The sequence below is a fragment of the Pristiophorus japonicus genome, chromosome 4 (assembly GCF_044704955.1).
Source record: "Pristiophorus japonicus isolate sPriJap1 chromosome 4, sPriJap1.hap1, whole genome shotgun sequence".
Classification (NCBI taxonomy): domain Eukaryota; kingdom Metazoa; phylum Chordata; class Chondrichthyes; family Pristiophoridae; genus Pristiophorus; species Pristiophorus japonicus.
In genome coordinates, this window is record NC_091980.1 from 158,789,089 (window position 1) to 158,804,058 (window position 14,970).

The window sequence follows — 14,970 nt, forward strand, 5'->3', positions numbered from 1 at the left end:
GGATGTCATAGCAGCGCATTTGGAAAGAAGTGACATGATAGGTCCAAGTCAGCATGGATTTGTGAAAGGGAAATCATGCTTGACAAATCTTCTGGAATTGTTTTGAGTGGACAAGGGGGAACCAATTGATGTGGTATATTTAGACTTTCAGAAGGCTTTCGATAAGGTCCCACACAAGAGATTAATGTGCAAAGTTAAAGCACATGCGATTGGGGGTAGTGTGCTGACGTGGATTGAGAACTGGTTGGCAGACAGGAAGCAAAGAGTAGGAGTAAATGGGTACTTTTCAGAATGGCAGGCAGTGACTAGTGGGGTACCGCAAGGTTCTGTGCTGGGGCCCCAGCTGTTTACATTGTACATTAATGATTTAGACGAGGGGATTAAATGCAGTATCTCCAAAGTTGCGGATGGCACTAAGTTTGGTGGCAGTATGAGCTGCGAGGAGGATGCTAGGAGGCTGTAGAGTGACTTGGATAGGTTAGGTGAGTGGGCAAATGCATGGCAGATGAAGTATAATGTGGATAAATGTGAGGTTATCCACTTTGGTGGTAAAAACAGAGAGACAGACTATTATCTGAATGGTGACAGATTAGCAAAAGGGAAGGTGCAACGAGACCTGGGTGTCATGGTACATCAGTCATTGAAGATTAGCATGCAGGTACAGCAGGCGGTTAAGAAAGCAAATGGCATGTTGGCCTTCATAGCGAGGGGATGAGAGTACAGGGGCAGGGAGGTGTTACTACAGTTGGTTACTCCAGGTGTGGCCTCTTGTGTACAGTTTTGGTCTCCTAACTTGAGGAAGGACATTCTTGCTATTGAGGGAGTGCAGCGAAGATCCACCAGACTGATTCCCGGGATGGCGGAACTGACCTATCAAGAAAGACTGGATCAACTGGGCTTGTATTCACTGGAGTTCAGAAGAATGAGAGGGGATCTCAGAAATGTTTAAAATTCTGATGTGTTTAGACAGGTTAGATGCAGGAAGAATGTTCCCAATGTTGGGGAAGTCCAGAACCAGGGGTCACATTCTAAGGATAAGGGGTAAGCCATTTCGGACCGAGATGAGGAGAAACTTCTTCACCCAGAGAGTGGTGAACCTGTGGAATTCTCTAACACAGAAAGTTGTTGAGGCCAATTCACTAAATATATTCAAAAAGGAGTTCGATGTGGTCCTTACTACTGGGGGGATCAAGGGGTATGGCGAGAAGGCAGGAATGGGGGTACTGAAGTTGCATGTTCAGCCATGAACTCATTGAATGGCGGTGCATGCTCGAAGGGCCGAAAGGCCAAAAGGCCTACTCCTGCACCTATTTTCTATGTTTCTATGATCTGACATGAGTTGTCAAGGTAAGTGAGTTCAATCTTCAAATGCCATATCCTATCAACTGCGCCACAAGCCTCCTCAATTCACAACATCCCCATCATCCAACTCCCAACAGTCTCTATCAATCAGTACTAAACCCTTCAATTCACATGCTTTATCTCACTCTCACACACTTTGCATTCAACTTTGGCACACTTACAAAATAAATATTGTGCAATTTTTGAAACTTTTAAAAACAATACCCCGAAACGAGGCACTCGCAGCTTGCACACACACTGACAGCTCTTCTCTAGGAGCTATTCACCCGTTACAGCCACATCACCCAAACATATTGCAGGACACTCACTGACGCACTTCCCTCACGTGGTGAGACACCAGGCACAAGGATGCAAGAGCCAGGGCGGGAGAGGATAATGCAGGTGCCACAGTTTGCCAGAGGGCAAGATTGAGGTTGCACAATAGTTCTGCTGCAGAAAACTTAGATGAGGACTTTGATGGGCCCGGCTATAGAAAAAGGCTGATGGGTGTACAGAATCAAATGCTTGGTGCACTTGGAAAGCGTGCGCACAATGGCTCAAAAAAGGGCAGGATTGGATATTAAATATTCCTGGTTATAAGGTGTTCAGGAAAGAAAGATAGGAGGTGGTGTCGCAGTATTGGTTAAGGAGAATGTTACATTGCTGGAGAGGGATGTTGTGGAGGGGTCAAGAACAGAATCTATATGGCTAGAGCTAAGAAATAATAGAGATACCATTACACTACTAGGTGTATTTTATAGACCACCAAATAGTGAGAGAGTTATGGAGAAACAAATTTGCAGGGAAATTAGAGAGAGGTGCGTGAACTATAGACTAGTAATAATGGGAGACTTCAACTATCCTAATATAGCCTGTGATTGTATTAATCTACAGGACAGAGAAGGGGAAGCATTTCTGAAGTGTGTTCTGGAGAACTTTCTTGATAAGTATGTTTCTGGCCCAATGAGGAAGGAGGCATTGCTGGATCTGGTTCTGGGGAATGAGGTAGGTCAAGTGGAGCAAGTGACAGTAGGTGAACAATTAGGGAAGAGATCATAGTATCATAAGGTTTATATTAGCTATGGAAAAAGACAGGGAGCAATCTACAGAGTATAAATATTTAGCTGGAGGAAGGCCAATTTCAGTGGGATGAGAACGGATCTGGCACGAGTAAACTGAAATCAAAGATTGGCAGGCAAAACTGTAGAGGAACAATGGGCTGCCTTTAAAGAGGAAATAGTTTGGGTACAGTCGAGGTACATTCCCACGAGGGGGAAAGGCAGGGCAACTAAAGTCAGAGCTCCCTGGATGCCGAAACAGATAGCCAATACAATGAAACAGAAAAAGAACGTGTATCACAAATTTCAGGTTGAGAATCAGGTTATATATAGAAAGGTCAGAGGAGAAGTGAAAAGATAATAAGAGGGGCAAAGAGAGGGTATGAGAATAGAATGGCAGCTAACATAAAAGGGAATACAAAAGTCTTCCATCGGCATATAAATAGTAAACGGGTAGGAAGGAGGATGGGTGGGGCCGATTTGGGATCACAAAGGAGACCTATGCATGGAGGCAGAGGGTATGGCTGAGGTACTAAATACGTACTTTGTATCTGTCTTCACCAAGGATGGGAATGCTGCCATAGACATGGTGAAGGAGGTGGTAGTGGAGATACTTGATAGGATAAAAATTGATAAAGGTATTAGAAAGGCTGGCTGTACTTAAAAGAAGTGGATGGGATGCACTAGGATACTGAGGGGATTGAGGGCGGAAATCACGGAGGTATTGGCCATAACATTCCAATCCTCCATAGATGCAGGGGTGGTGCCAGAGGACTGGAGAATTGCAATTGTTACACCCTTATTCAAGAAAGGGTGTAAAGATAAACCCAGAAACTACAAGCCTGTCAGTTTAACCTCAATAGTGGGGAAGCTTTTAGAAACAGTAATCAGGGACAAAATTCAGTCACTTGAATAAAGAAAGACTTGGATTTATGTAGCGCCTTTCACGACCACCGGACGTCTCAAAGCGCTTTACAGCCAAGTAAGTACTTTTGGAGGGTAGTCACTGTTGTAATGTGGGAAACGCAGCAGCCAATTTGTGCACAGCAAGCTCCCACAAACAGCAATGTGACAATGACCAGATAATCTGTTTTTGTTATGTTGATTGAGGGATAATTATTGGCCAGGACACCGGGGATAACTCCCCTGCTCTTCTTCAAAATAGTGCCATGGGATCTGTTACATCCACCTGAGAACGCAGACATGGCCTCGGTTTAACGACTCAGCCGAAAGAGATAGGGGTAGATTAATTAAGGAAAGCCAGCACAGATTTGTTAAAGGCAAATTGTGTTTAACCAACTTGATCCAAGTTTTTTGATGAGGTAACAGAGAATGTTGATGAGGGCGATGCAGTTGATGTAAAGTACATGGATTTCCAAAAGGCGTTCGACAAAGTGCCGCATAATAGGCTTGCCAGAAAAATTGAAGCCCATGGAATAAAATGGACAGTGGCAGCATGGATACGGAATTGGCTCAGTGACAGTAAACAGAGTAGTGGTGAACTGTTGTTTTTCCAGACTGGAGGAAGATAGACAGTGGTGTTCCCCAGGGGTCGGTACTAGGACCACTGCTTTTCTTAATATATATATTAATGACTTGGATGTGGGTGTATAGAGCACAATTCCAAAATTTGCAGCTGACACAAAACTTGGAAGTATAGTGAACAGTGAGGTGGATAGTGATAGACTTCAGGAGGACATAGACAGGCTGGTGAAATGGGCAGGCACATTGGCAGATGAAATTGAATGCAGTAAAGTGTGAAGTGATGCATTTTGGTAGAAAGAATGAGATGATGACATATAAACTAAATGGTACAATCCTAAAAGGGGTACACGAAGAGAGAGACCTGGGGATATGTGTGCAAAAATTGTTGAAGGTGGCAGTTAAAAAGGCTTATGGGATCCTGGGCTTCATAAATAGAGCTATAGAGTACAAAAGAGTGAAAATTATGAACCACCTGTATAAAATACTGGTACGGCCCCAACTGGAGTAGTGTCCCCAATTCTGGGCACTGCACTTTAGGAAGGATGCGAGGGCCTTAGAGAGGCCGCAGAAAATAATTACGAGAATGATTCCAGGGATGAGGAACTTCAGTTACACAGCTAGACTGGAGAAGCTGTGATTGAAGGTTAGCATGCAGGTACAGCAGGCGGTTAAGAAAGCAAATGGCATGTTGGCCTTCATAGCGAGGGGATTTGAATACAGGGGCAGGGAGGTGTTGCTACAGTTGTACAGGGCCTTGGTGAGGCCACACCTGGAGTATTGTGTACAGTTTTGGTCTCCTAACTTGAGGAAGGACATTCTTGCTATTGAGGGAGTGCAGCGAAGGTTCACCAGACTGATTCCCGGGATGGCGGGACTGACCTATCAAGAAAGATTGGATCAACTGGGCTTGTATTCACTGGAGTTCAGAAGAATGAGAGGGGACCTCATAGAAACGTTTAAAATTCTGACGGGTTTAGACAGGTTAGATGCAGAAAGAATGTTCCCAATGTTGGGGAAGTCCAGAACCAGGGGTCACAGTCTGAGGATAAGGGGTAAGCCATTTAGGACCGAGATGAGGAGAAACTTCTTCACCCAGAGAGTGGTGAACCTGTGGAATTCTCTACCACAGAAAGTAGTTGAGGCCAATTCACTAAATATATTCAAAAGGGAGTTAGATGAAGTCCTTACTACTCGGGGGATCAAGGGTTATGGCGAGAAAGCAGGAATGGGGTACTGAAGTTTCATGTTCAGCCATGAACTCATTGAATGGCGGTGCAGGCTAGAAGGGCTGAATGGCCTGCTCCTGCACCTATTTTCTATGTTTCTATGTTTCTATTGTTCACCTTGGAGCAGAGAAGATTGAGGAGAGATTTGATAGAGGTGTTCAAAATCATGAGGGGTCTGGACAGAGTACATAAAGTGAAACTGTTCCCATTGGCAGACGGGTCGAGAACCAGAGGACACAGATTTAAGGTGATTGGCAAAAGTACCAAAGGCGACATAAGGAAAATCTATTTTACGCAGCGAGTAGTTGAGATCTAGAATGCACTGCTTGAAAGGGTGGCTGAGGCAAACTCAATTTTATCTTTCAAAAGGGAGTTGGATAAGTATCTGAAGGGAAAAAAGTGTAGGGCTACAGGGAAAGGGCCGCGGAGTGGGACTAGCTGAGAGTTGGTGCGGGCTCGACAGGCCGAATGGCCTTCCATGCTGTAACCATTCTACAATTCTAAGGAGCATGAAGGAGCTCAGCTCCAATTTGGCACAGGGCTTTGTGCCGAGCTTGGCGTTCATTCTGTCCAACATGGAACGGGTGGTCACCTCCATCTGTATAACCCACCATGATGCAGCGTCTGATGGCTGACGTCACAGATACTATGGCAGCACATACCGCTTCCATCAAAGGTCGGAGTGCTCCTTTACAAGTTCTGACTGCTGTCATTGTAGCTCTGGATATCACTTTTCAAAGGGGCTTCCAGGGTGCTACAGGAGTCCATCAATCCGTTCACCATCAGATCAGTAGGATTGCTGAGGCGCCGCCCTGGGAGAGTGCCAGTGGCTCCATGGAACAGAAACCTGCTGTCTTTTCTCAGGGCAACAGCATTCCTGCTCCCACCCCTGCCATTCTGCTAGTGCCCTTGCTGTTGCTGGTCAGCCAGATTCCTCCAGCACAGATCAAGATGGTGCAGTCTGAAACCAGGTCCTCCAGGACCAGAGCTGCTCAAGATCATCCTCCAAGACCATCTGAAGTCTCCTCAATTAAAGGACAGCAGCCTTTCACCAGCCCTGTTGCAACCACTGGGGGAAGCACTTCGTAGGGACACTAGGAAAGGCTAAGACTCAACAGAAGACAGGCACTGAGGGAATGAAGGGTGATTAGTTTATTTTTGTATGCGTATGTTATGAATGAATTTATAAAATTGGATTAGAATGTGCATTTTCTGGTGGGTTTTAATCTTGCCTCATCAGAAAGAGGACAATTTGATGGTCAAAGATAGAGGAAAGGTAAGGAGTGTGGGATTGTTCGTTAATGGGAGGTGTAGTTGAGGTTACTGGTATTGCTCATGAATAATCTGATCACGTAGAGCCCAGGCAGAAAGGGACTATCAACACTGTACCCTTCCTTTCTCTTCCTGCAGGGGAGTTATCCCCGGTGTCCAGGCCAAAATGTATCCTTCGATCACCATAACAAAAACAGATAATCTGGTCATTATCACATTGCTGTTTGTGGGAGCTTGCTGTGCACCAATTGGCTGTCGCGTTTCCCACATCACAACAGTGACTATACTCCAAAAGTACTTCATTGGCTGTAAAGCGCTTTGAAACGCCCAGTGGCCATGAAAGGCGCTATATAAATGCAAGTTTTCCTTTCTTTCATTTCCTGTTGTACTTCCTCCTCCTCAGCTTCTTGCCTGATAGGTGGTGTTCCCTTATAATGGCCAGGTTGTATTGCATGCAGCATTCTACCACAAATCTTCATACCCACTCAGCTGAGTACTGCAGGTCTTCTCCAAGGCGATCAGTCAGCGGAAGCGGAAACGTTGCTGAGGCTGCTGTTGGTGGCGATCTAAGCAACATCTCACAGTTTGCACTGCACAACTCTATAAGGGAAGTATCTGAGGTTCTCTATACAAAAAGAAACATTTATCTCATTCCCTATCGCCAGAACGGCGATGTCCAAAATCTGTCAATCAATTCAGGTATTGCACGCCGATTGAAGTCATGGTCTGCGTACTTACAGGTGAGAGGCGACACAGGCAACGGCAGCGCTAACGACCTCCCCAAAATGGTGGCCTCCGTGTTCCACACCAGATACGGGCAGAAGTGAGGTGGTTGCCGTTTTTTTTTAAACAAAACCGGCCGTAGACCAAATTTTGTGGCCAAAATAGTTTAAGTAGTAAGAGAATATAGTTATGATGTCAGATTTGATAAAGCTAAGTGTGTATACACTAACAGAAACAGTTAAAGTGGAAGGTTCTAATAAAAGAATGAAAGAGCTGTACAGTGCAATTAGTGAAAATTATTTCCATGGGCTAATGATTACGTAACATGAGGGCATGAAAAGAGGATCAGTAGAACATAAAAGGAGGTGGTGTGGAGAAATGTTTTTCCATGAAAAAGGTCATTATTACAGGTGCCACTGAAGTCAAGTCAATAACACTTCAGAAAATTAAACACTAATTGGGCAAGGAGCAAGGAAATAGAACTATAAATTAATAGCTCTAATGTGGAGCAAATACCAGCACAGGCACAAAGGATCTAACCTAGTCTGAATTTTTGAAGATTCTATGAAAATAATACAATGTTCTGTTTATTCTTCCTTTCAATGGGTGGTGAAGAGTCCAGCACTGATTTCCGAAACAATCAGGCAATCTTCTATCCATGTACCAAATGCATCCTGCTCACGAACCCTCCGTACTCAGACAGGGCTAGCAGGGTAAATGGTTGGATGCAAGGAACTATGGGCTGGAAATTCGCCAAACTTGCGCCCTGTTTTTTGGTGATATTTTGCCATTTTTGGTGAAAAATGGTGAACCGGGAAATTCAGAGAAGTCTTGCGACGGCGGTTTTTAAGTACCACTGGGGAGAGGACCACCGGTGTGCAAGACTCAAAATAGCACTTTTGCCAAAAATTTGCCTCACAGCGCACCTCTAGTTAGGACGGAAAAAAACGCCCGGGGAAAACCTGCATTGCAGCCCTTGGAACAGCAGTAGGTAAGGAGACCTGCAACAAAGGTCAGTTAAAATTTTTATTTTTTAATTCTTTTGCAGCGATTCGATAGTTAAGTGTCTTGTGAATGTTTTGAGATTTTTTATTTTAGGGATTTTTTTGGGGTGTTTTTTTCCCCCTCCCAAGGACCAACTCGCAGTGGTATTGGCCTCGGAGAAAAGTTGCAGAAAATTTGCAGTTTGCGCCACGAATCCTCGTGCAACGCTGATTTTTACCACTGGGCAAACTGAAGCCCAAATTTTAGGCCTCGCAGCAAAAAAATACCGCTATCACCAAAAAACAAATTTCTCGCCTTTAATTTCACAAGAATTTATAGGTTCAAAAAAGGATTTGACTTCAGCTTACTTACAACCAAAATCTCACATAAGGTTAATCGGAGAAATAAAAATCTAAATTTCTTGGAGCATTTAATAAACCAGGACAGCACGGGGTGACGGACAAAAGGCACTGACAAATTCCCAGCTTCTAAGTCTCACATCCGGCCGCCAACAGGGAGATAACAGCATGAAGCCTCATCTATATAGTTAAAGGCAATGGATACAGAAGGCAATTAGTACTTCCCAAAATTGCTAATTACCTCCGCCAAGAACAACTTGCATTTATATAGCGCCTTTAATGTAGTAAACGTCTCAAGGCACTACACGGGGGCATGATCAGACAAAAATGGATGCCGAGACAAAGGAGATATTAGGAGCGACCAACAGCTTGGGGAGGTGGGTTTGAAAGGTTCACTAGAGTGATTCCTAGGATGAGAGGATTGTCCTATGAGGAGAGAATGAGCTTATACTCCCTGGAGTTTCGAAGAATGAAAGATGATCCCATTGAAACATACAATATTCTGAGGGGGATTGACAGGGTAGAAATTGAGAAGTTGTTTTCCCTGGATGGAGAGTCTAGAACCAGGGGACATAGTCTCAGGATAAGGAGTTGGCCATTTAAGACTGAAATGAGGAGGAATCTCTTCACTCAGAGGGTTGTGAACGTTTGGAGTTCTCTGCCCCAGTGGGCTGTGGATGCTGAATCATTCAGTATATTCAAGACTGAGATATTGATAGATTTTTGGACTCTAGGGGAATGAAGGGATATGGAGATCGGGCGGGAAAGAGGAGTGGAGGTCAAAGATCAGCCATGTTCTCATTGAATGGTAGAGCAGGCTCTAGGGACCGTAGGGCCTACTCCTGCTCCTAATTCAAATGTTATGTTAAGGAGGGCATTAAAAGAGGGAGGTGGAGAGATGCAGGGGCTTAGATTCCAGATAGTACTAAGGAATACTACAAAACCAGGAAGGACGAGAGAGATACTTTCCAATCACCTTGATATCTGTTGGTATCACATGTGCCATATGCAGATGTTAGCCTAAGTTGATGTTGTCACCAAAGGTATAAACTCGATCAGTATCATATTGTATTTGGTAGCGGGGTTCCTTAAAGGTGGATGCAATCAGTCCCATCAGAACTGAAGTGTTAAAAGTGTCAACCAAAACCACGCTAGCAGTATGAATAGCAGTCAGTGCCAATTCCAATATTTAACCATAATCCTGCTCAATGAAGATCATCAAACTGAGTTGAGTATAAAAAGAAATGCATGACTAAACAAATTCTAAATGATCAGACTCCGGTCTGAGCAAAGAATTGCATACAAATGGAGCAGAATGTCAAAGAAGATTGGCACCAGATACAATTCTGATAGTCATCAGCCTAAATAAAATAGTATTGTATGTTAAATACTCATCATAGTACACTGTAACAAATCAAATCAAAAAAATAACCAGACAGTAAAGAATTCCACACATTGCACATGGAAAAGACAGCAGGAAGTATTCAATTGTCGACAAAAGGGAAAAAGAGAAGGCACTTTTTTCAGCAAAAGGGGAAATTTACAGGTGGTTTTCCAAGGAGAGAGATCAAGGGTGGGGGGTGGGGGGCAAAAAGAGAAAGCACGAGAGAGATAGAAAGCAAGAGGGAGTGGGAGAAAGAAAGCGAGGGGGGGGGGGAGGGGCGAGAAAGCGAGAGAGAGGGGGCGAGAAAGCGAGAGAGAGGGGGGGCGAGAAAGTGAGAGAGAGGGGGCGAGAAAGCGAGAGAGAGGGGGGCGAGAAAGCGAGAGAGAGGGGGGCGAGAAAGCGAGAGAGAGGGGGGCGAGAAAGCGAGAGAGAGAAGGGTGAGAAAGCGAGAGAGAGAAGGGTGAGAAAGCGAGAGAGAGAAGGGTGAGAAAGCGAGAGAGAGAAGGGTGAGAAAGCGAGAGAGAAGGGTGAGAAAGCGAGAGAAAGGGGGCGAGAAAGAGAGAGGGGGAGGGCAAGAAAGCGAGAGAGAGGGGGCGAGAAAGAGAGAGAGAGAGGGCAAGAAAGCAAGAGAGAGGGGGCGAGAAAGCGAGAGAGAGGGGGCGAGAAAGAGAGAGAGGGGGGCGAGAAAGCGAGAGAGAGGGGGGACGAGAAAGCGAGAGAGAGGGGGCGAGAAAGAGAGGGGGCGAGAAAGCGAGATATAAAGGAGAGAAGGCAAGAGGGAAAGGGTAATGTATTTGCTTCATGGGTTCTTTGCTTAAGAATTCCTAGCAACACATTGCTATTAAGAGCTAGTTGGTTTTATTACAAAGGTTTAACAATCACACTACACATCAATTCATCCACTCGGCTCACAACTGCACACTTCCTTGTGGATGTCCTAGACCCAACTTGTTGGGGTTTTATTGATTCTTGGGTGAACCTCACGTGACTGGATAAGTCATTCTCAATTAAAACTTGAGCATCCTCACAGGTGCATGCATTACACTGCTTCCCCTTTTTTTTTGAATAGCAATATTTCAAAGGATTACTTATAATTACAATTTTACAAATTCGACTGCTGAGCCTGAGCATCCTGTTGTAAGCTTTTAACTTCCTCCTGTTCCGGCCTCCATTTCTTTGCAATTGGCTGGCTATGCCCGCTTTCTATATTCTTATTTGACTTGAGACTGTATTGGGGAATTTGTACTTTCAGGGCGTGTAGTCCAAGATTCCTGACCTCAATCTTCCTATGTCTTCTTGAGTTTTCATAAAACCCTTACATCAGTCCAAGTGTTCGCTTTCTTCCTAAGATCTTGATATTCCCAGTTAAGAATATCCTGTCTATTTGGTTTGCGTTTTCTCATTGATTTTCTCAACTGAACCCCAACTCCACCTCGGAAGAATCAAGAATCTCTGCAAGATTGTTCCATACCTGCAGAAACGCCTTCGGTCGGCTGCATCTGAGTCGGTGGGGATGTGGACGTTGTGACTGTTGGGAGTTCGTTGAAGTACTTGGACCTGCCAACTCACTCTGATCATTGTCCCAGTCAGACTTAATCATCTACTCATGGTACCGAAGGTGCATCACTTGCTAGAAACATTTAATCCACACAAACCTTCCTGATGTATTCACCAATTTTGACCAGGTACTGCTTGGTGTCACATACCAGAATAATTGTACCAAAGTCCCATTTGCTTGAACTTGCCCTTTCGACAGACTGAAAACTCTGATCTGATCACCCTTCTGAAAGCATCGCTCTTTAGTACCGGAATGATAATGTTTCTGCAACGATTGTGCCTTCTCCGCCTTATCAGACAAGTTTGGGTGCAATAAACCGAGACGCGTACTCACACTACGCTTCATTCTACAACAGGGTACACACCTGCTGAATTATTGATGAAATTGACTTTTCGCCGCAAATTTCAGAATCTTCATGGGGCAACCTTGAAAGGGCATCCACCAATGCATTCTGCTTCGACGTACGATACTCGATTTTGTATTCGTACTGAGACAATAAAGCAGCTCATCTTTGCATCCTGGATGCCGCCATAGATGGAATTGGTGCCTTTGGGCCTAGGATAGCTAGTAAAGGTTTGTGATTGGTTACTAGCGTGAATTAACATCCCAAAAGAAACTGGTGAAACTTTTTAATACCAAATATAATTGCCATAATATGCCAGATTTCTCAATCTGGGCATAATTTTGTTTGCTTTTGTTGAGCGTATGCGATGCAAAGCAAAGGCAACCTGCTTTTCCTGCTCATCATTCATAACATGGCTGATCATTGTTCCAACACCATACCCAGAGGTATCACATGCTATTCTTAGTTCACGAGTCAGATTATAATGGACGAGAAGAGCACTACTGCTCAAGAGTCGCTTGAAATGTGTCGTATGCATTCTGTTGCTCTTTGTCCCATATCCAACGCACCTCTTTCTTTAATAAATAATGGGGTGGTGCGAGCACCGTTGCTAGTCCAGGAAGGAAACAAGCATTATACTGGACCACGTAATTCAACATCGTTTTTCAGCTCCAGAGCCATCATGATGGCTTGCACTTTCTCTTTAACTGGTTGGAGATCATTTTCATCTACCTGCAATCCTAGATAAACCATCTCACGCTGTATGAATGCGCATTTACTCCTCTTCAGCTTCAGACTATGGTCATTGAACCACCTGAATACTTTTTCCAAGTTTTCCAAGTTTTCCTTCTCTGTGCTGGTGGCTATCAACGCATCCTCTTGTTTGCACAAACAGTGATTTATTCCCTGTATGAACTGATCCATGGTAGCCTGAAATATCTTTGGTGAGGACTTGATACCATAGGGCAACTTAGTGCATGAATATAAACCTGTGTGTGTTGATTGTCAGATACTGCTGACTATCCTCGTCAATGTGGAGTTGAGCATAGGCGTGGGAGAGATCCAGTTTTGTGAAGACTTTGGCTCCCACCAGTTCTGCATACAGGTCCTGTGATGTGGTCAAGGTTACTGTTCATCAACTGCTCGATTCAGGGTAATTTTATAGTCCCCACAGAGCCATACCGTTTTGTCTGCCTTCGGAACTACAACTAACAGGGTGGCCCAGTCACTCCAATCGGTCTTCACCAAAACTCAGTTTTTCTCCAACTTATCAAGCTCTTGCTTAACCTGTGATTTTAATGCATATGGTCTACAAAAAGTAGGTTTAAATCTGACATAATCTGAATCCTCAAACATGTTAGCATATTTCTCCAGCCAAGTATCTAGCCGAGACCTAACCATTTCTGTTACTCTACCATTCCAAACGGAGCATTCTTGACCAATCCTTATCCATAAGTGTCGAACGATTGACATATTTCACTATAATAGGTAATCTTGCTTGTTGCCCTTGGTATTGTACTATACAATCCATTTGTCCAAGCGTCTGCAGTTTTTCCTCTGAATATGTTTTCAGCTTTGTTGAGCTCACCTTTAGTAGTATGCCCCTGAAATTCTTGTAATACACATCCTGACTCATGGTTGAGCAATCAGCTGCTGTATCTATTGTCATATCAATTCTTTGATTATCAGCACTAACGTTCTGAAATCCTGAAATAAGGAATGTATTGCCTTGCCCTTCACTGCATATACATCAAAACCTAGACTGTTCTGATCGGTTGCCACCCAGTGAAGCCTTTGATTATCGTTGGGCCGGTCTTTAGATTTACATGCGGCTGCAATGTGCCCTGTTACTTGGCACCGGTAGCGTCTTGCCCACTTGAACCGACACTGTGGTGTGATATAGTTGCCATTACACCTATAACATCTATTCTTCTTGGTTTCATAACTCACCCACCAACTAGGGCTCACAGTCTTCTGCGTTTCTACAGCCCTGTGGCTGTGAACTGCTACTACTGCCGGTAATGGGTGAACTTCCTTAATATTTTTTTCTGCCATTTCTAGAGGGGAATACTTTGCAAGCTCTCTCATGAGAGCAATTCCATACCTAACCATTTTGACTGGATGCGGCTCACCCGTTAATCCACGCACAAATTTATCTCAGAGATACATGAAGCAAGGTTCTGACGAAGGGTCATCAACCCACAACGTTAACTCTGTTTTTGTCTCCACAGATGATGCCTGACCCGCTGAGATTTCCAGCATTTTCTGTTTTTATTTATCTCAGAGCCCTGTTTTGGAATCCCCCAAAATTGCAGCGTAGAGACAATTTTCTTATGGCAACAATGTATTCACTGATGGTTTCATCAGGCCTTTGGTTTCTCATTGTAAACTTATAGATCTCTGCTATTTCTAAAGTCTGTGGATCAAAATGATTCTCCAATATGTGAAGTATGTCTGAGAATGAAACATCCTTACCCTTTCTCAGGGTTAACAAATTCACCAAGATACCATAATTCTCTGCTCTAATCATGACTGACAGAATAGCTTTCATCTTCTCCTGAACTCCTTGATTCCTTAACTGCAAATCTGCCACACCTACTGGGATTTCACAGACATCATTAGCTCGAAAAAAACATTTGCAATCTTTCCCTGTAGGATCTAAATAATTCCTTATTCTTGTGAAAGGCTTCCAAATTACTGACATAACTGTCACATCCATGTTGCCTTCTTAGCTTAATAGCCACTAATCACTCAATAATCGTGAATTGCTTTTCAATTACTCTAAATGGCTTTCCACAAGCTCTTTTTGTCAGTTCCACACTGTTCACTACTCACAAAAATATGGTACTGCCAGATTCTCATTCAGTAATCACGCTGCTGTGCTCCGCTTGCATTTACCTTCAAAAGGAAATGTCACCATGAAAAAAACTTTCATCCTCGTTGCCATTTTGTAAAGTATTTGCTTCATGGATTCTTTGCTTAAGAATTCATAGCAACACATTGCTATTAAGAACTAGTTGGTTTAAGATTTAACAATCACACTACACATGACCAGTTCATCCACGAGGCTCACAACTGCATACCTCATCGTGGATGACCTAGACCCAACTGACTGGGGTTTTACTGAGTGAAGATCACATGACTGGCTAAGCCACTCACAATTCAACAGCTCTACAAACCTGTGAGCATACTCATTAGGTGCATACATTACAAGCACACACTGAAGAGAGCACAAGG

At 43.9% G+C, this 14,970-nt stretch overlaps 1 protein-coding gene across 8 annotated transcripts in view; it reads right to left on the reverse strand.

Annotated features, from left to right (window-relative positions):
- LOC139263132 (coiled-coil domain-containing protein 9-like) overlaps positions 1–14,970 on the reverse strand; it is a 367,644-nt gene that overhangs the window by 305,656 nt on the left and 47,018 nt on the right. For 5 of the 8 annotated variants that reach the window (XM_070878728.1, XM_070878727.1, XM_070878725.1 and 2 more), the window contains exon 1: positions 14,569–14,610. The exons of the other annotated variants lie outside the window; for them this stretch is intronic. In XM_070878728.1, coding sequence (XP_070734829.1) covers positions 14,569–14,595 — 27 coding nt within the window. In that variant the 5' untranslated portion in view covers positions 14,596–14,610. Of the gene's footprint in view, positions 1–14,568; positions 14,611–14,970 lie in introns of those variants that run through there. 8 annotated transcript variants of the gene reach the window in all.